Source organism: Vipera ursinii (genome assembly GCF_947247035.1).
Source record: "Vipera ursinii genome assembly, chromosome: Z".
NCBI lineage: Eukaryota > Metazoa > Chordata > Lepidosauria > Squamata > Viperidae > Vipera > Vipera ursinii.
In genome coordinates, this window is record NC_139517.1 from 27,238,737 (window position 1) to 27,258,754 (window position 20,018).

Genomic DNA, 20,018 nt, shown 5'->3' on the forward strand with positions numbered 1-20,018 from the left:
GTCGAGACTACCTGTAGTAACCTGTTCACATTAAGCATTGGGAATTGTCTAGTGTTCTGAATGGGAAATACTGAAGTATAATATAGACTGAATTTGAATACAGAAGAAAAGATTGGGTGGAACAGTGAATGAAATATCTTTTATAGCAAATCCAATGCAGATAATTTCACTACAGAAGAGTTCATGGCTGGAGATTACTGTTCTTCAGACTCGGAAATTTAGCCCAGGAGCAAGAAGACAAGCAACAAGAATCACCTAGCTTGGTAAGATGGACAACATGCCTATAGTAGGTAAGCTAGTAGTTCGGAGCAGTGCGGCCCTGTGGTGATTTTTGGTATGATCCTTGGAGTAATTTTGCTTAATACAAAGCTAGTAAAATAGAGCATTTGGAAGAATCCCAAGAGCTGCCCTGGTACATTAACTATTTGTCTACTTTTGGGTGCTGTTTCCCATTGCCAAAAAAGTAGGCTTGGAAGAGAGGACATTTTATTTCCATTGTCCAGTTCTTCCAGGTTAGAGGCTGCCATTCCCTACAGCTCACCCCCTTTCAGTTAACCAGTGCATAGCTTTTAAGATACAGAGAGAACATGCAATCATGACTCCAGTGGGAAAGCATTATTTTTAATAACATTTTGGAAGAGAATCAGCAGAACACAGCGCCAAGCATTTCAGCTCGCTTTTATTTTCCCAGTTACAACTCTGTAAAAGGTATAAATGGGTTGAACCATAGCTCCCATAGACATTAATTATACCATGTTGAATGTAACTCTGGGCACTCCAAAACAGGTGGACATCAAGGTTGAAGTCTTTGGCTCCATTGCTAATGGCGGGTGGGGGGGGGGAATTCAGAATATGGCAGATGACCAGGATGGCAAAGGCCAATACAACATCCATATCATTATTGACTATAGTTTAATATAATATTTCAAATTTATTATACATAGTAAGCAGTTGTACAGTTAAGACACTTGTGTTGTAATTTTTACTTTAAAATGTAATTTATTATTGTCTAAAACCAAATGGTGCTTATTCTCAAATAAGAAAATGATTGCCTAAAGCAATCTATTATTAACATTATGATTACATTTGTGTATAAAATTATTTAGCTGCCTGTCTTGCAGCCATGAACTTCTTGCCCAGTAACAGCTGAACCATATAACTGGATAAGGAGAGTTTGGGGGAGGGGGCATACACTACTTGGGTAAGCTATATGTAAATTGTAAAGTAGAACATTCAGTAATTAACTTTCTATGAAGATTCTAAAATTAAGGGGTTATGAAATTAACCAGATGAGGGTCCTCTGATAAATTTCAGATGTTAACATTTACTCAGAATAGGTCAGGCACCAGGCGTGGATGGGAGGGAGAAAACATAACCTGTTTCAATTTTTCCAGCAGTTTGCATGCATGAAAGGATTCAGTGGTTTTTAAAAATTAAAAATAAATAAAAACTATATCAAACAGAAATGAAGGAATGATGGTTTCAATCTATACAATTTTTTCATAACAGAAAAGATAGTGGACTAACACAAACTTGGCAGCAATTGGAAATTTAAGCTGCAAGAAATGCTACAAATGCATGACCTTTCTAGAGCACTGTTCCTTAACCCTGATAACTCTTGGAGATACATGGACTTCATCTCCCAGAATTCTGGGAGCTGACGTGCGCACTTCTTAAGTTGACATGGTTGAGAAACATTGACTTTTCTGCTTTTCACACAATTAGAAGGACTGTCTTGCTCCTCAGTTTCATTGGGAAGTAGTAACAGCCTTTTGGAAAATAAATCTTCCTGCAGACTTCACCTACAAAAGTGTGACAGTTCCTCCCAAGGTTGCTTACTTCAAAGCAGAAAAGATGTACTTCAGAGGTCCTCTAGGGGGCACCCTCTTTCCAAATGTGTGATTAGAAGGACAAAGAATAAAAACCAGAAATGTAAGTTCAGAGGAAATATTAGGGTAACTTAAAGAAAGAAAGATTATTTAGATCCACAAGCAGGACATCATCATGTTTTGCTTGGCTTTGGATTCATATCCTTCCTGGAGTTCAGATACCATCCAAATGGCTGGCCTCCCAGGAGTCACTGAGCGTGTCCAGCAGACGCTGACGGGCTAAGGACCTTCGAAGGTGCATGCGATAGTCCTCCATTACCAGGTTATCCCAGCGTCGCAGCACAAAATGGTTTTCATCCAAGGTTAATCCAGAACACAAGAGCTGATTCCGAGTTCGGAAATCTGATACTGTGATCAGCCACCTACACGGGAAGACAAGAGAGATGGCTTACTGATGGTTTCATCAAGCTTCATTAAATGATGGGGGAAGTTTTCACTGCTTCTTCCCAGGACCCCATGGCTCAACAATTTAAGAATGATCCCTTTCACGGGGCCCAGTGCAGTAGGCAAAAATGGCAGGAGCCTTTGGTGTAAATGGCACAGAGACAAACAATGGAGTGTGTGTGAAGTAGATATGGCTGTTCTCGGAAGCAGAGGCCAAACAAAATTCCCAAATATTGGAAGGCTAACTTCCCCAGTTAAGCAAAAGCACTCAGGTCTCTGGTTTGTCAGAAGAACTGCCTGTTTCTGGTTTGCATATTCGGCTTTTATAGTATCCAATTTTACATCCCCTCCCAAGGGCTGCCTGCTGGAGACAGAGACTGTGTGTCCTGGAGACCTTCTGTGCCTTTTGCCTAGATCAGAAGTTTTCTTTATGGCAGGGCTGCATAATTTATACCAACCATCCAAAAGTTGCCATTCAACAGGCATGATGAGTGCAACAGAAAAAAACTGATAAATACACAGAAAAATGGTAATTGGCCTGGCCTGGCCCAGATTATGCATTATTCATCTGCTAGATCAATATTTTTGAAACTTAGTAACATTAAGAAGTGTGGACTTCAACTCTCAGAAATTTCCAGTGCTATCCAGGGAATTCTGGGAGTTGAAATCCACCTCTTAAAAGTTGTCAGGTTTGCAGAACATTGAGCTAGATTGTGTCCTGAACTCTCGTGCCTTCAATTGAATTGCAAAATTGTAAAGAGCAAAAATGAACACATGCCAAGACTTAATGGTGAAACTCGAAAAATTAGAATATCGTGCAAAAGTTCATTTATTTCAGTAATGCAACTTAAAAGGGGAAACTAATATATGAGATAGACTCATTACATGCAAAGCAAGATAGTTCAAGCCCTGATTTGTCATAATTGTGATGATTACGGCTTACAGCTCATGAAAACCCCAAATCCACAATCTCAGAAAATTAGAATATTGTGAAAAGGTGCAATATTCTAGGCTCAAAGTGCCCCGCTCTAATCAGCTAATTAAGCCATAACACCTGCAAAGGGTTCCTGAGCCTTTAAATGGTCTCTCAGTCTGGTTCAGTAGGAATCACAATCATGGGGAAGACTGCTGGAGTCAGTGCATCAAGAGCCACCACACAGAGACTGATCCTGGACATGGGCTTCAAATGTCGTATTCCTCTTGTCAAGCTGCTTCTGAACAACAAACAACGTCAGAAGCGTCTTACCTGGGCTAAAGAAAAACAGACCTGGTCTGTTGCTCAGTGGTCCAAAGTCCTCTTTTCTGATGAGAGCAACTTTTGCATCTCATTTGGAAACCAAGGACCCAGAGTCTGGAGGAAGAATGGAGAGGCACACACTGTAAGATGCTTGAAGTCCAGTGTGAAGTTTTCACAGTCTGTGTTGATTTGGGGGAGCCATGTCATCTGCTGGTGTTGGTCCACTGTGCTTCATTAAGTCCAGGGTCAACACAGCCGTCTACAGGAGATTTTGGAGCACTTCATGCTTCCTTCCGCAGACGAGCTTTATGGGGATGCTGACTTCATTTTCCAGCAGGGCACCTGCCCACACTGCCAAAAGCACCAAAACCTGGTTCAATGACCATGGGATTACTGTGATTGATTGGCTAGCAAACTCGCCTGACCTGAACCCCATAGAGAATCTATGGGGCATTGCCAAGAGAAAGATGAGAGACATGAAACTGAACAGTGCAGAAGAGCTGAAGGCTGCTATTGAAGCATCCTGGTCTTCCATAACACCTCAAGTGCCACAGGCTTATAGCTTCCATGCCACACCGCATTGAGGCAGTAATTGCTGCCAAATGGCCCAAGGGAGTATATATGCATGCTTATACTTTTCAGAGGTCCGATATTGTTCTATGTACACTCCTTGTTTTATTGATTGCATGTAATATTCTAATTTTCTGAGATTGTGGATTTGGGGTTTTCATGAGCTGTACGCCATAATCATCACAATTATGACAAATCACGGCTTGAACTATCTTGCTTTGCATGTAATGAGTCTATCTCATATATTAGTTTCCCCTTTTAAGTTGCATTACTGAAATGAACTTTTGCACGATATTCTAATTTTTCGAGTTTCACCTGTATTTTACTAAAATAACTGCTCGAGTACACAAGGCTGGGTTAGTATACCATATTTAGTTTTGTTACTGAATTAACTTGTTTTTCCAATTTGCACAGCATATTTGGTTATAGATTAACCAAACAGCATGCTTTCATACAATGCGGTATTTTTAAAAAAAAGAATTAGGGGTAAAATTAAGCAAGCTTACTATGTTTTGTCAATGTTTTCACCCAAGCTTTTGCTAGTCTGCACAGACATTTATGCAAACACAGCTAAAATGGGACCCTAAACTTTAGGGTGTTTCATAAGAGTCAGGACTAAACAAGTAGGGAATCAAATGATAGCTTCCAGATTTTATGCACTGTTAGCTGTCTAGAGTCACTAGACTGAAATGGATGACATATGATAGACAGACAGACAGACAGACAGACAGAGGAGGGAGGGGGAGAGAGAGGGAGGGACCAGGTGGGCAAGCAGGCAGATTTCCTTGATTAGCTGGTGTTTCTCAACCTTGGCAGTTTTAAGAAGTATGGACTTCAACTTTCAGAATTCTCCAGCCTGGATGTTGGTTGAAGAATTCGGGGAGTTGAAGTCCATACATCTTAAAGACAATAAACACTGATTAGACTGCTAGTCAGTGAAGGAAACTACACATGGTCTCGGCTAAGTGTTGTTTTTTGTTTGTTTGTTTTTATTATGCCATGGGCCAAGCTAGCCAAGTAAGGCTGAGTGGTCAAATAGACATCCCTTAGTCCAGAGGAATGGGGAATAGAGTAGTTGAATATCTGTCTATACCAACCTGTTCTTCCGCCCAGCAGTTCCACAAATTACATTGATGTTTTCAAATTGGATGCTGCATAGGAGGCCTGCTTCAAAGGCATTGGGAATGACAGCTTCTATGGCTGCTAGGATTTCAGCATGCTTCATCTCCTTTTCAGGCTAAAAGTCAAAAGAGATGCTCAACCATTGGAGTCCATCTCCTCCCTCCTTCAGATACACCTGCTAAGAGCCTTTTAAGTTGTTATGGTTTGTGTATTATAGTTCTAACCTTTCTTGGTTCTCTGAGTTCTGTTTTTCTGCTATTCCCTCATTTTTCCTTCACAACATCCTGTAGGGTAGGTTAAACTGAGAGACTGGGATCACTCAAGATCGCTAAGTCAGAAGCATGGCTAGTGTTTTTCAATCATGAAACTATAATACTGCTCTCAGGATTTCCAGAAAACATGGCAAACCGCTTTACCATCCTCTGAATTTCAAACTACAGGTAGTCCTTGATTTACAGCCATTCATTTAACTATGATAGAAGTTACAACAGCCTCAAAACAAATAACTTACAAACCATCCTCAAAGTTATGACTGTCACACAACTTCCATGCCAAGTGATCACAATTGGACGATTGGCAACTGGTTCACATTCGTGACTGTGTCAGCATCTTGCAGTCATATGATCATGATTTGTGGATCTTCCTAGCTGGCTTCTGACAAGCAAAATCAGCTGAGGAAGTCAGATTTACTTTACAACCGTGATAAAACTGATTATACAATTGAGTCCAGTCACATGATGACATTTTACAACTGCACTGATTTATGATTCCGTTGTGGGACAGAAACAGCATTGGTCATACTTGTTGATGATCTCTGGCAAGAGCGGGATGTAGGGATAATGCAACCATTCTTGCTCTTCTTGATCTCTCAGCATCCTTTGATACCATCGACCATGGTATCCTTTTGTGCCAGCTGCGGGGTTTGAGGCTGGGTGGCACAGTTTTGTGTTTGTTTGGCTCTTTTCTCCAAGGTTGGTCCCAATCAGTGTTGATAGGGACTGAGAGGTTCAGCCCACAGCCACTCCTCTGTGGCATGTCATAGGGCTCGGCACTGTGTCCACTCCTTTTTAATATCTATACGAAGTCACCGGGTGAGATCATTCGCCATGGGGGCTTGAGGTATCATCAATATATCTATCCAGCCCTGGTGATCCAAATGATGACATTGCCACCCTCTCATTTGTGATTGGAGGCTGTGAGAGCCAGGATGGGGCACAACAGACTACAACTGAACCCTGGTAAGACCAAATGGCTTTGGATGCACAGAATTTCAAGATTCAGGTTGCACTAATCCAGAAAGACCTGGTTCACAACTTGTGGATTCTCCTGGACTCGTGAATCCTGCTCAAAGAGCAGTTGGCAGTCGTGGCTAGGACAGTCTTTCCACAAGTTTGGTTTGTGCACCAATTGTGGCCTTTCCTGGATCAAGAGTCCCTGCGCTAAATCATTCAAGCCCTGGTCATCATGTCTGGACTACTGCAATGTGCTTTATATGGGACTACTACTGAAGAATATTTGGAAGCTTCGACTAGTGCAGACAGCACGTAAACACTTCTTGGGGTCCCTAGGATGACATATTAAACCACTTGCTCCGAAAATTGCACTGGCTGCCAGTCTGCTTCCAGATGCAATTTAAGGTATTGGTTATTATATTTTAAGCCCAGCATGGCATGGTTCCAGGCTACTTGAGGAACTGTCTAACCCCACTGGGCTGGCCCACTCCCCTGCATCATCAGAAAAAGCATGCTGCAGGCCCCATTGCTCAAAGAGTTCCAGCTGGTGGGCTGCAAGGAAGGGCCTTCTTTGCCTTGGCTCCTGCCCTATGAAACATCTTATCTCCTGATGTGAGATTGACTTCCCCCCCCTTCTGTACATCTGCAAGAGTCTGAGGACCTGGTTCTGCCAGATGACCTGGGGCCCTAATGGGGGAACATTGCATTGGAGGTGGTGGTTAAATTAAGAGCCAATCCCACCTCCCCCCGTTCACATGCATCCTATTTTTTTCCTCCCTATCTTTTAAGTATACCTTGATTGGGATTTCTATTTTTATTCTTTTAAAAATATTTATTTGTTAGATTTTTAATATTTGGATGCTGGAAGCCACCCAGAGTTGTTTGCTACGAGATGGGCAACAAATAAATTTGATAAATAAAAATGATGAAAAATGTGGTTGTAAATGGAGGACTACCTGTATGTTTGAATATGTAAGTTTCACTGATTTCTCCACTCGGGTTGTTCAGGCTCCTTCCCACAAATAAGTTGACTTCCTCCTCTCCCACCCCATCTTTTTTCTTTTCTAAACCAGCCAAGCTCTCAACTAATATCATAGTGAATATCTGAATATGAGCTGTCGTGGCACAGTGGTTAAAATACAGCATTATAGGCTAACTTGCCCAAAGCCAGGAGTTCAATAGAATATCTTTATTGAACTAAAGCTGGCCACCCGCTCTACATGTCTCCACTGATGATCAGGGGATAAATGTCTGATGTATTCCTCCTATGATCTACTATAAGCTCCTTGGTCTTAGTGGTGTTGAGAACCAAATTAATGTCTGCACCACAAAAGCAACCGCTTATCCCAGTAGGCTGCGTCGTGGTTGACTCAGCCTTCCATCCTGGCTCATGATTGACTCAGCCTTCCATCCTTCCAAGATCGGTAAAATTGAAGAATCTGATTGTTGGGGCCAATATGTTGTCATTTTTAAACCGTTCCAAGAGAGTGCTGTACCATTATGGAGAGGTATATAAGTGTAAGTGCTACTGCTATTGCTATATTATTGCATTGAAAAATATCCAAAGTTAAGCTTAAATTACCCATGAGTGAATTACAAATAGCTAACAAACTTCTCTATTCACTCTGAGGAATTAAATTTGCTGGGTGTATAACAGATGTCCAAAAATTTTGTTGTCCTTTGTAAAATCTCTTAGTTGGTATAGCTGAGCCCCAGTGCTTTTTTTGTAAAAGAAAAAGGTGCCGGAACTGACACATGTCCTACAACCCGCCTTGCCTACCCTACAAGGTTCCATCCAAAAAAGGTGCCGGAACTCCGTTCTGAGCGTTCTATGAGAAAAAAAGCCCTGCTGAGCCCTAATATAGTCTTGTCTAGATAGGTTGTCACTAAAACTGCCAGAGTTCCTAATGTACCCTCAGACAGTATTGACTGTGATGTTATGGTTGCACATTATGATCACAATTAATTATACTTTCATAAACACATGTTATGGAAGTGAATAGTTGCCACGAATTAAGTCTGAGTATACAAGTGAATGGGGAAAAATTCATCATTTCTGAAATTGCAGCACTTCTGGGTGGGTCTGTGTGTCCCTCTCAGGCCTCATGCACAGCAGTGCACAACAATGACATCTGTCTGGGATTTCTTTTATTTAAAAAAAATAAATTAATCTGCCCCAGCCAGCCCATAAAAGATGAATTTCTCACAATGCCACCATATCTAACTTCTCTTTGAGACATGGGGAAAAAATTAAATAGCAACTGATTTTATCTCTCAGAGCTCAGCTCTTGTTGTGATTCAGGGTCAGCCTGTGGGTTCGGCAGTTGAGTCGGACGACTCAGAGGAGGAGGGGGGTGTTGAAGAGCTTGCTGAGGGTTGGAGAGCTTGCTGATGAGAGCCCTCAGCCAGGCCCCTCCCACCTGGTCACGACGCAGACCCAGCTGTGTGCGCCTGACAGCGTGGATGAAGATGACCCACAGCTGGCCCTGTTCAAGGACGCCTGACGCAGGAGGCAGTCAGTCAGGAGTAAACAGAGGAAGGCAATGGGGCACCTCGGAAGGAGGCAGAGAGAAGCCACGCCCTGAACTGTATAAAAGGGGAATGCGTGGGAGGGCTGGTTTGCTGAAGGCAACCGCTTGAATAGCTCCTGTTTCATGGTTCGTGTCTTGTTTGCTTTTGTATCCATAAATTTGGTAGGCTTAGTTCCAGCCTCTTGCCTTCTTGTAAAAGGGGTTGTCCCTGCCTTTTCTGCAGGGCCGGTAGCAGGCTGGTACAGAACAGCTCTTCTCAGACAACTTAAAACGGCCCTGAGCCTGTTTCTCCCACTGAAGGAGGACTTACCGGGTTCTCCAAGCAAAGGCAAAGGGGCCGGGCAGCAGGCGGCCGAGGAAACTTGCGGATGCAAGGCATTTCCATGTCCAAAGCTTCATATTCAGCAATGATCTTCTTCAGATACTGACGCCTAAGTGGAGAGAAAGACAGCTGAAGGGTATGTCCAGGCCCCATTAATAGTACAGAGTGTTATGCTTCAGAGTCATCTCTTGATCCTGCCTCTCTCTTCAGGAGAAGCTGAGAAAGTACTTCCTGATAAAGCAGAAGGACTCATTCCTATGTCAGAGACAGCTTGACATAGAAATGCAGCTCTTGATCCCATTGCCTGCTTGTGCTTTTTTCAGAAGCCTCTAGTTGGCCGTTGAAGATACAAGATAGTGATCTGGATAGGACTTTGCCTGCTCCAAGCTGACCTCCTAAATCTAAGGGAGTGGACAGTATTGTGGTAAAGTATGGATATTATTTTTCATGCTCACCTATAGCCTCTGTATTGATTAAGAGGCATATTGGAAACCTCAGTCAAAGAGCTGTGGTCACTGCCAAAATGGCCCCCACTTCCAGAACAGCACTGTAAGGCCTCCATGTAGGAAGGCCATGTGGTGTATCAGCTATTTCTCCTTCCCAAAAGCGATCTTCAGAAAAGATAAGTGGACAGAGATGTGACAGATGGGACTGGGGGAGGAGGCCTAAGACTGTGGGATCCAGCAGGGTGGGAAGTGGGGCATGGGGTGCCTGAGGATGGGGGAGACCTTCAGAGGTCAGCAGTAGGCCACTTGTGAACTGGAGAAGTGCTGCCATGCGGGCTTGGACTTGGGCCTGCACCAAGCCTCCCAGAGTCTGCCCCACCCCGAGGCACTTAACACTTGCAACTGGGAGAACAGGAATTGTGATTGTGGTTTTTTTAAAAAAAACAAGTTTTATTAATTTTCTAATTTTACATCCAAATATTTATGAAGCAATGTGGTGATTGGATAATCAAAAATCCAATAACAAAATCTTTTTGTACATAGCTCAAGGTCCATCAACAAAAATTCCCTCTCCAATTCCCCTAGTCACAATATCAAGATCAAATTAATACAAAGTCAATTAGAACAATTATCATTACATTTTCACATATACTTATCCACGTCCTGTTTTTAAGTTTTGTCTAATTTCAATACTCCAAATTAGCCTATAGTATCTAAAAAACTTAATTTCCGGGTAACCTACATTTCCCCTATTTTATTATATAGTAATTATCTATCTGAAATACATACATTCTTCATTTAAGTGAATTCTTATTATATTTCAAAAACATTCTATTTGTCATCTTTGTAATTCATCAATAATTAACAAAGTATCTTTTGTTGTGTCATTCCAAGTTCTATAATATAATTCAAAGTTATACTCTAGTAGCTAATTTTCATTCCCTTAGAAATCTAGGTCTTAAATGTAAAATCAGTTTATATCTTTTAACAGTTCCCCATTAAAAGAAATTTTAAGCTTTATTATTACAAATCCCAACATTTTTAAAAAAAAAACCATTTTTTAAATCTAACTCTAGCTTTCTTTTTGTGCCAGGCAGGCTTCCATATCATTGCGTTTAGCTTCTCAAATGTGTCTCCCTTTGTTCCTACACACGTTTGAGTCCAGGGAGACCATCCAGTTGTCAATTTTTCAAAGAGAGTTACCCCTTTATAGTCATTAAATTGTCATTCTAATAGATCAAATCTCCATGTTTGTCATTAATTCAGTCTGGTTGTCTTCTTCTTTCAATCCCATCTGGCTTAGGTAAGAGTCATGTCTGGTATTATTGTTTGGTTGGTTAGATTCTTAATGTACTGTATTTGAAGGCCTTTGGCATCCTCCATCTTAGTATTGCTTTCTTCAGCTTCTGTAGTTTGTTGAATTGAAGATTTTATAGTTAAAATCGAAGTTTGGGCATCAAGGTTCTCAGTAGATTGTACTTGTTGTTCTTTAGAGTCCCCTATTTTGTTGTTGATTTCCTCCTCTTCTGTTAGTTTTTGGGTTGTCAGTTCATCAATTGAAGCCAGAGTCTCATTTGGTGAGTTTGTGCTGTCAGATTTGTCTTTAAGCCTGGCTTTCATTTGTTCAGTCATTGCCAGGATTGTTTCAAGTATAATTTTATAGTCAAGTGGTGGTATATATTCCTCCATTTCTTTGTACAGATAGGTCTTTAGTGGAGGCTATTTTGATAAAAGTCAGTGAATGTCCACCTCCACTATTCCTAAAGATTGTTTTCAGTGCCAGGTGTTCCCAATTCTTATCTTTAAAGATAATGTCAAGGACAAATCTGTTACAGCCAGATCTCACAGTAAAAAAGAAAGGTTTACTTGCTATACCAGGTTTCACCACAAGATGTCCTCAGTAGCATGTAAAATCTTTTTCCAGACTAATAGGAGGCTTTTATCCAATTAATCCATTTTTTACCAGTAAATAGGGTAGTAGGTCCCCGCAGAAATAAGAACTTTTTAGTGCCCCAGAAATTCCAGAAGTACAAATAGGGTTGCTTAATTATTTAGCTTATCATTTGATTTCTTTTGAGGCTTTAAGGTTTTAGTTCCTCAAGTAAGCAGTCGCCGATCTTTCAAGAGGTGGGGAGAAGATTTTCAGGAAAGTCTCACAGGAAAGTAATTAGGGAAGTAAGAAAGGTAAGGTCTCACCCAAATCCTCCAGATTGCTTCGTTGTGCTTGATGGTGATTTTGGCTTTCGGCAGGGAGCGGCTTAGTGATTGGCCATGTTGATGGCTGATCTCTTCTTCTTTGGGCCAGAGGAGCTTCTCTGGATCAAATGGAGGGCTGCTGCCCTTCTGTGATCTCAGGGAGAGCCTCCTCCCAGTGGTCACCCCTCCAGGGTGACTTTTGACCCTTTTCAGGGTCCTCCAAGGAAGAAAGATTGGACAGTGGGGAGAGCATCCTTCCTGTGCGTCTGCCGGTGCCATGCACACAAACCGGAAGCCAGGAATTGTGATTGTTAAGAGAGGCAATCACACGAGTGTTTCACTTAACAACTACCACTATTTTTTATTGTAATCAGCAGACTCTATTACAGTCGTAAATTATCTGTATTTAATAATTTTCTCTTGTGTCCCATTAAAAATTAGAATTCAGTGGCAATTTTCAGAGAGGCTCCCTTTCAAGACTTGGGAAGAAATATGAGGTCTTACTATAGTATCTTAATATCTCTACTAATATCCTGTCTTACTGAGACATTGCTCTCTTGATAATGTTGCTGCTCAGGAAATTACATTACAATTTACAGACCAATGATAAATCTTCAGAGGCTCTGAAGGATTGCAGGAGGATAGAGAATATGCCGTTCCTATCAGAAGGAACAAGGGATACTGCTGCAACCCAACCCCTGCCTCTGAAATAACTCCTCTTTCTCTCTAATGTTGACTTCTTATCATTTCAAAGTCATACTCACGAAGTTTTTCGAGGAGGTGGGCAAGGTTGCTCCAGTTCAAGAAAAAGGGAAGATACCCCTTCACTCTCAGTTTCTGGAACTGAAAGCAAAATGGTTAATGTTTACAATTTAATCTATACTTCTTCCACACACAAAAAAAGATCAAAACATAAGAAGAATCTTCTGGGCCCAATCAAAAGCCCTCCATGTCCAACATGATTTTTATATATATACTGGTGAACCAGCTCAGTGGTGGGATTCAGCCAGTTCACACCACTTCGGCAGAACTAGTAGCTAATTTTTTGTTGCTCAGGCCCGGAATGGACTTCCGGAAGCGGCATCCACACAGAGAACTGATTGTTCACATATTTGAATCCCACCACTAAACCAGCTGCTCTGGGAAGCACAGAAAATAAGACCATTCAGGGGTTCTTTTGGATTCACACTTTCATTTTACACACACACAAAAATGGTGGGCCTACTACTTTCAGAGTTGTATTTTTCAGGATAAATGAAAGTAGAAATCTCTGAATATATTACCTAAGTGGGATATAAATCTAATAAATAAATGAAACATAACATGGTACAGTATTTCTGGCTGAAACTATCTAAACAGTTGCACAAATATTCCTTTAAATTGTCTGAATTTGAATCAAAGGTTTGCCTCTTGTGTGTGACTTCTAGCTTAGCTGACCTGATCCACATATTGCACTAAAGTCATAAACTTCAGATCTTGAACTACAAGGATAGGATTCATATAACATATGCTAAGCCAAATCCTATTCAGGTTTGGCAACATAAACAAACCCAACATAGGCTCTATTTGCCCATATTTAACTGGTTATAGGATGGGATAGAAAAATCCAGTCAGTTATAGGATTAGAGAGAGTTTAGTTTTTCACAACCCTGAGTTGACTAGGCCATCCAATTATTTTATTCATGTATTTATTTATATCCCACCTATATTATTTTGTATAAACTAACTCAAGGCAGCAAACAAATTAATGTTCCTTCCTCCTATTTTCCCCCACAACAACAATCTTGAGAGAATTTGGGCTGAGAGAAAGTGACTGGACCAAAGTCACCCAGACAGCTTTCATGTCCAAGGCAAGACTAGAACTAACAGTCTCCTGGTTTCTAGCCTGGTATCTTAACCATTAGACCAAACTGGTTCTGGGGAAGAGTTTGGGATTAACCATTTCATATGATTCCCAGCACAGAAATTCCTTAGCAAACCTACAAAAATAGACTTGCATTAGGAACTCAATCTCATTGTTTAATATTTCACCCCTTTTCTTTCCAAGAGGTAGTAAGCCTATCCCAGCTCCCTCTCAATCAATCACAGTCAGGTAGATTTTAAATCAAAAAGCTGATTTGAAAAATAAAATATAGGAAGTGACAGCCATACTGCTGCCCTACAGGGACTGGCAACGTAGAGTCTAGAAAGTAGATTCCTTGTCTCCTTGGTGGGAATCTGTCATGTTATGCTCCTGGTACAGGGGGATAAATATTTTCCGTAGGCGCTATGTTACAACAGAGTTGGAAGCTCAATCTTGAATTCTATATCTTATCTTCAATGCTTAATACTCTACAACTACAGCAATCCTGACAGACAGGCTCTGTAAAAGTTACTCCAATAAGAAATAGCCTATCGCTTTCTGTGACCAATTTGATTTGTTATGAATCTTACTTCAAAGAGCTGTTTCATAATAAATAACTTTCCCTGTAATTTCTACTCCTTGGATTTGCTCCAGGCCCCTTGAGCAACAGAGAATTCATCTTTTCCATCGCAGAGGACGAGTCAACTTCATTTTCTACATGGGAGCCCTTCTAATCATATCTGCTTTTTCCCTTTAATACAAGGCTGAATAACTTGCCATTTTTAACAGTTCTACCACCCTTTCTAACAAGCTACTGAACATTAGGCAAATGGAAAGTACAGTTAAATAGAAATGGTAGTCTTAGGAAAAAACAACCTCATTTTTTAAAATGCTCAGGCCGTTTGTTTTTAAAAAGGGGAGAAAATCTAAGTGTATTCAGCATGGTTTGAATATGTTACTAAATGAAGTCATTTGGGGAATTCAGTTTATGAATCATTCACACAAAAAATAAAACATAAAAACCTGGTAAAAATCAACCATAGTTACACTTCATGTCTTGCATGAACATGTCTATTAGGTCACTATCAGTCCTGGTTTAAATGTATGATGCTAACACAGCCAGAGAGTTGGTGTCTATCATAATGGAGGTATGATTAAACTGAGTCTAAATAAACCATTAGCATGTGCACACAGAGACATGGACACACCTTTTCCATTGGTTTGTTTATTTGGTGCAAACCTTTGCCAGTTCTTCATTTGGTGGATTCCAGGCAGTTATAAAAAATATAAAGACCAATGGCAGGATTGTCCACAGGGTTCATAAAAAATAGCAGTGCTTCCATTACATCATCACAGACATCACGAAAGAAAGCTCCACCCAAACTGAACCAAATAACGAACAAATAACTCCCAGAGGATTTGACACACTGATAAATCCTTGGAGGAAGACAAATGGAGGTATGTCACACACAGAAGGAAACACAATACTCGAAAGAAACAGTATGTAACAAACAAACCCCTACTGCCCAATCCTACCCAAACAGAAGCAGCCCCATTAAAACTGAGCAATCAATTTCTCCCCTTAGATGGAAACACACAGACCTGCAACCTCCCCCTCAAAGAAAGCATGCAGACACCTAGCAAAGAAACAAATTCAAATATCCCCCCAAAAGTCACTTCAGATATCCCTAAAAAAGCCACATCAACAAACACACCTGAGATAAACAGAAAAGCACCCTAGACTGCAGCCCCCGCAAACATGTGAGTGTTGGTAATAGGAGATTCTATCCTCAAAGGAACATAATCATCCATCTACAGACCAGACATACAATCCAGGGAGGTATGTTGTCTCCCTGGAGCAAAAACCAAAGATTTGTCTGAGAACCTAACCAGAATAATTAGGCCTACGGATTACTATCCTTTCCTCCTCCTCCACATTGGGACGAATGACACAACAAACAACCTGAATACAATAGTGAGAAGTTACAAACAACTAGGCAATAAAGTTAAAAAGCTAGGAGTACAAGTAGTGTTCTCATCAGTACTCTCAATGAAAGGCCAATACCCATTGAGGGGAAAAAGAATTTTAGAAATAAACCATTGGCTAAAGGGTTGGTGTCACCATGAAAACTTTGGTTTCCTGGTTCACGGATTGCATTTCCTACATGAAGGATTCTTGGAAAGAATGGACTGCACCTCACAAAAACAGGCAAAAATGTACTTGGAAAAAGACTGGCCCTACTCATCAGGAGGGCTTTAAACCAAAACTGAGGGGGAAGGGTGATCAATCTCTAGAATCTCTAGAACACAAAACCAATTACAAATCCCAAGAAAACAAATCAAACAATGAGCTAGGCAGTGATGAGAAAAAAAGAAAAAAACTCAAACAACAATCAAGAGATGCAGGAAACATACCCATGGACAGGCATAAAAGTCTTAAATGCTTATATATAAATGCTCAAAGCTTGGGGAACTAAAAAGGTGAACTAGAAGCAATAGTACATGAGGGAGGATATGAAATACTTGGCATAACAGAAACCTGGTGGAACGAAACCCATGAATGGAATGGACTGATGGATGGATACAAATTGTTCAAAAGAAACAAGTCTATAAAAAGAGGAAGGGGAGTTGCACTATATGTAAGAGAACACTACATATCTACAGAAATGCACATTATCAAAGATAAAATTTATCCAGAATGTATATGTCAATATAAAAGAGAAAAAAAGTGACATTGCCATAGGTGTATATTACAGACCACCCAACCATAGGAATGAGTCCTTCTGCTTTATCAGGAAGTACTTTCTCAGCTTCTCCTGAAGAGAGAGGCAGGATCAAGAGATGACTCTGAAGCATAGCACTGTACTATTAATGGGGCCTGGACATACCCTTCAGCTGTCTTTCTCTCCACTTAGGCGTCAGTATCTGAAGAAGATCATTGCTGAATATGAAGAAATAGATGAACTCTGCCAACTAGTTAATAAACGTATGTAGGAAGCATACCACAGCAGTAAGAGGAGACTTCAACTATCCAGATATCAACTGGGAAATAAACTTTGCAGTGAGCGGGAGATCAAACAGATTCCTAACCAACCTAACCAACAACTTTGTCATCCAAAAGGTGCAGGAGGGAACTAGACATAAAGCTATACTGGACTTAATTCCTACAAATAGAGAAAAAGTGATAGAGGCAATTTTAATTGTTGGAACCTTGGGTGAAAGTGACCACATCATACTGGAATTTAATATAATGAAAACACTAGCAATAGAAAACAATCCAACCAGTGTCTTAAACTTCAAAAGAGCTGACTTTAACAAACTCAGAGAAAACCCAGGAAAGATCCCATGGATGAAAATCCTAAAGAGGAAAACAACCCGAGAAGCATGGGAAACCCTGAAAAATGCAATCATAAAAGCCCAGACCAGCACAATACCACTGAAAAAGAAAAACAAGAATTTCAAGAAGAAACCAGCATGGCTGCACAAAGATCTCTCTGACAAACTGAAAGACAAAGAGGACAAATACAAAAAAATGGAAACAGGGGCACTAAGGCGGATTATCAGCAGACAGCCAAAACATGCAAAGATGAAGTCAGGAAAGCAAAGGCTCAGAACAAACAAAGACTTGCAACATAAATCAAGGATAATAAAGTTTCTTCCAACAAATTAACAAGAAAAAAGTCAAGGGAACTGTAGGCCCACTAAAAAGAGAAGATAGTAAGGAAATAATAAATATTTAATAATAAATATTTAAATAAATAATAAATACAGATAAAGATGGCAAGGAAATAATGCAACAGGGAGAAAGCAGAGCTGCTTAACTCATACTTTGCATCAATATTCACACAAAAAGAAACTAGATCCCAACATACCAAAAAAGCCACTGCAAAAGACATATTAGAAACAAAAATTAAAATAAGCAAGAAAATGGTAAGAGAACACCCATCCAACCTTGACAAATTTAAATTACCAGGGCCTAACAGATTACATCCCAGAATTCTGAAAGAGGTGGCAGATGTTATCTCAGAACCATTGCACCACATCTTTCATAAATCCTGGAGCACTGGGGAAGTACCTGAGGATTGGAAAAGGGCTGATGTGGTTCCCATCTTCAAGAAAGGGGGGGGGGAAACGGACCCAGGATACTACAGACCAATCAGTTTAACATCAATACCTGGGAAGATCCTAGAAAAGATAATCATAAAACTACGAACAACTAGAAGCAAACAAAGTCATAACCAGTAGCCAGCACAGGTTTATTAAAAACAGATCATGCCAAACCAATCTTATTTCTTTGTTAAAGTGACTAAACTAGTAGACCACTGAAATGCTGTGGACATAGTATACTTAGATTTCAGTAGGGTATCTGATAAAGTATGCCACAACCTACTCCTTGGTAAACTAGAAAAAAGTAGAATAGACAACATCACCACCAGATGGATTTGTAGCTGGCTGACAAACCGTACTCAATGAGTAGTCTTCAATGGCACTACACCCACATGGAGAGAAGTAAGCAGCCGGATACCACAAGGTTCCATCTTAGGCCCAGTACTTTTCAATATCTTCATAAATGACTTAGATGAGGGAATTGAAGGGGAAGTCATCAAATTTGCAGATGATACCAAACTGACAGGAGTAGCCAACACTCCAGAAGACAAACTCAGGATCCAAAAATATCTAGACAAACTTGAACAATGGGCCCTATCCAACAAAATGAGTTTCAATGTGGAGAAAAGCAGTTTTACATTTAGGCAGGAAAAATCAAAGGTAAAAGTACCGATTGGGTGAGACCTAGTTTAAAAACAGTAACTGTGTGAGGGACCTTGGAGTCATAGTGGACGATCACTTGACTATGAGCCATCAGTGTGCAGCAGCAACCAAAAAAGCTAATACAATCCTGGGTTGTATAAACAGAGGCATAGAATCAAGATCACACGAAGTATTAGTACCGCTTCATAAAACCCTAGTAAGACCACACCTGAAATACTGCAGCCACCATATCACAAAAAAGATGTTGAGAGTTTGGAAAAAAAAAATTCAGAGAAGAGCAACTAAGATGATCAAAGGCCTGGAGACTAAATCATTCAAAGAACGGCTGCGGGATGTGAGTTTGGCTAGTCTAAATAAAAGAAGAAATAGAGGAGACATGATAGCAGTATTCCAGTCTCTGAGAGACTGCCACAAGGAAGAGGGGGTCATATTCATCAGTGCACCAAGGGAAGGATGAGAAACAAGCTGATCAAAGAGACAAGCAACCTGGAATTAAGGAGAAACTTCCTGACAGTGAGGACAATCAACCAGTGGAACAGCTTGCCTCCAGAAATCATGGGTGCTCCATCACTGGAGATTTTTAAGAAGAAGCTAGTCCCCTGTCTGACATCATATAGGTTCTCTTCTTGAGCAGGGGGCTGGACTAGAAGACCTCCAAGATCCCTTCCAGTTCTATCATCTGAACTGTCGTATACCTTATGGATATCCCTGAACTATAGAAAGGTGATTAGGGAACAAGAAGAACACCATTAGCTTGTCTGCAATTGGGGTCCAGCATACCAAGGCATGAACCTAGAGCCACATTTGGCATCATTAGAGAATCAGGTAACTTGGCATGTTTAGGGGGAGCTCTATCTTTCTAAGGCTATGTTATCCATAGCCTTAATGACCTAGCAACACCACCAATAAGCATTAGCTTGATCTGTCTCCTGCTTTCTTGGTTAGACCTTAGTCCCCTGCTTCCAAGCCATGGCTTTCCTCGTAATTCTTTGATTATGTAGATTCAAGAGGGAATAGATCATTATGCTATTAACTGGCACAGCACAATAAAAGATGGAGATGGAAATGAGGAGGAACTGGCCATCTGAAGCTCCTTCCAGGTGCTCAAGAGTCAGAAGAGTACTTGTGTTCTCACCACATTCTCCTTGGCTGCTGGAACAAGATTGACACCTGGGTCCTTCGTTCTCTTCCTCCTGCATTCTTGAGGTAGAAAAAAACAGTAAGAATGAAACTTGACTTCTGCCTACTCATTTCCTCTTGCAACATGATGCATTGTTGCCTGCCCCCCTCCTGATCCAAACTTCAGATATCTCCCCCACAAAGGGAAAAAACAATTTTCAGATTCTATCAGAAGTAAAACTGCCTATTTCCTCTAATAAACTAAACTCATTTCATACGATACTAATACTTGATTCATGAACTTCCCTGCCAAAGATGTGGGGCTGTTGTGCAACTTAAATGACTTTCAAGGCTCAT

General features: G+C 40.7%; 1 protein-coding gene across 1 annotated transcript; it reads right to left on the minus strand.

Annotated features, from left to right (window-relative positions):
* Window positions 1–2,043: 2,043 nt before the first annotated feature.
* Window positions 2,044–19,741, minus strand: LOC310649262 (uncharacterized protein C19orf81; the record flags this gene model as incomplete). Its single annotated transcript, XM_083377563.1, has 5 exons — window positions 2,044–2,251; window positions 5,178–5,317; window positions 9,276–9,396; window positions 12,694–12,772; window positions 19,678–19,741. The coding sequence occupies 5 exons, from the start codon at window positions 19,739–19,741 to the stop codon at window positions 2,044–2,046; spliced, it is 612 nt and encodes a 203-aa protein (XP_083233689.1).
* Between the last annotated feature and the right edge of the window lie 277 nt (window positions 19,742–20,018).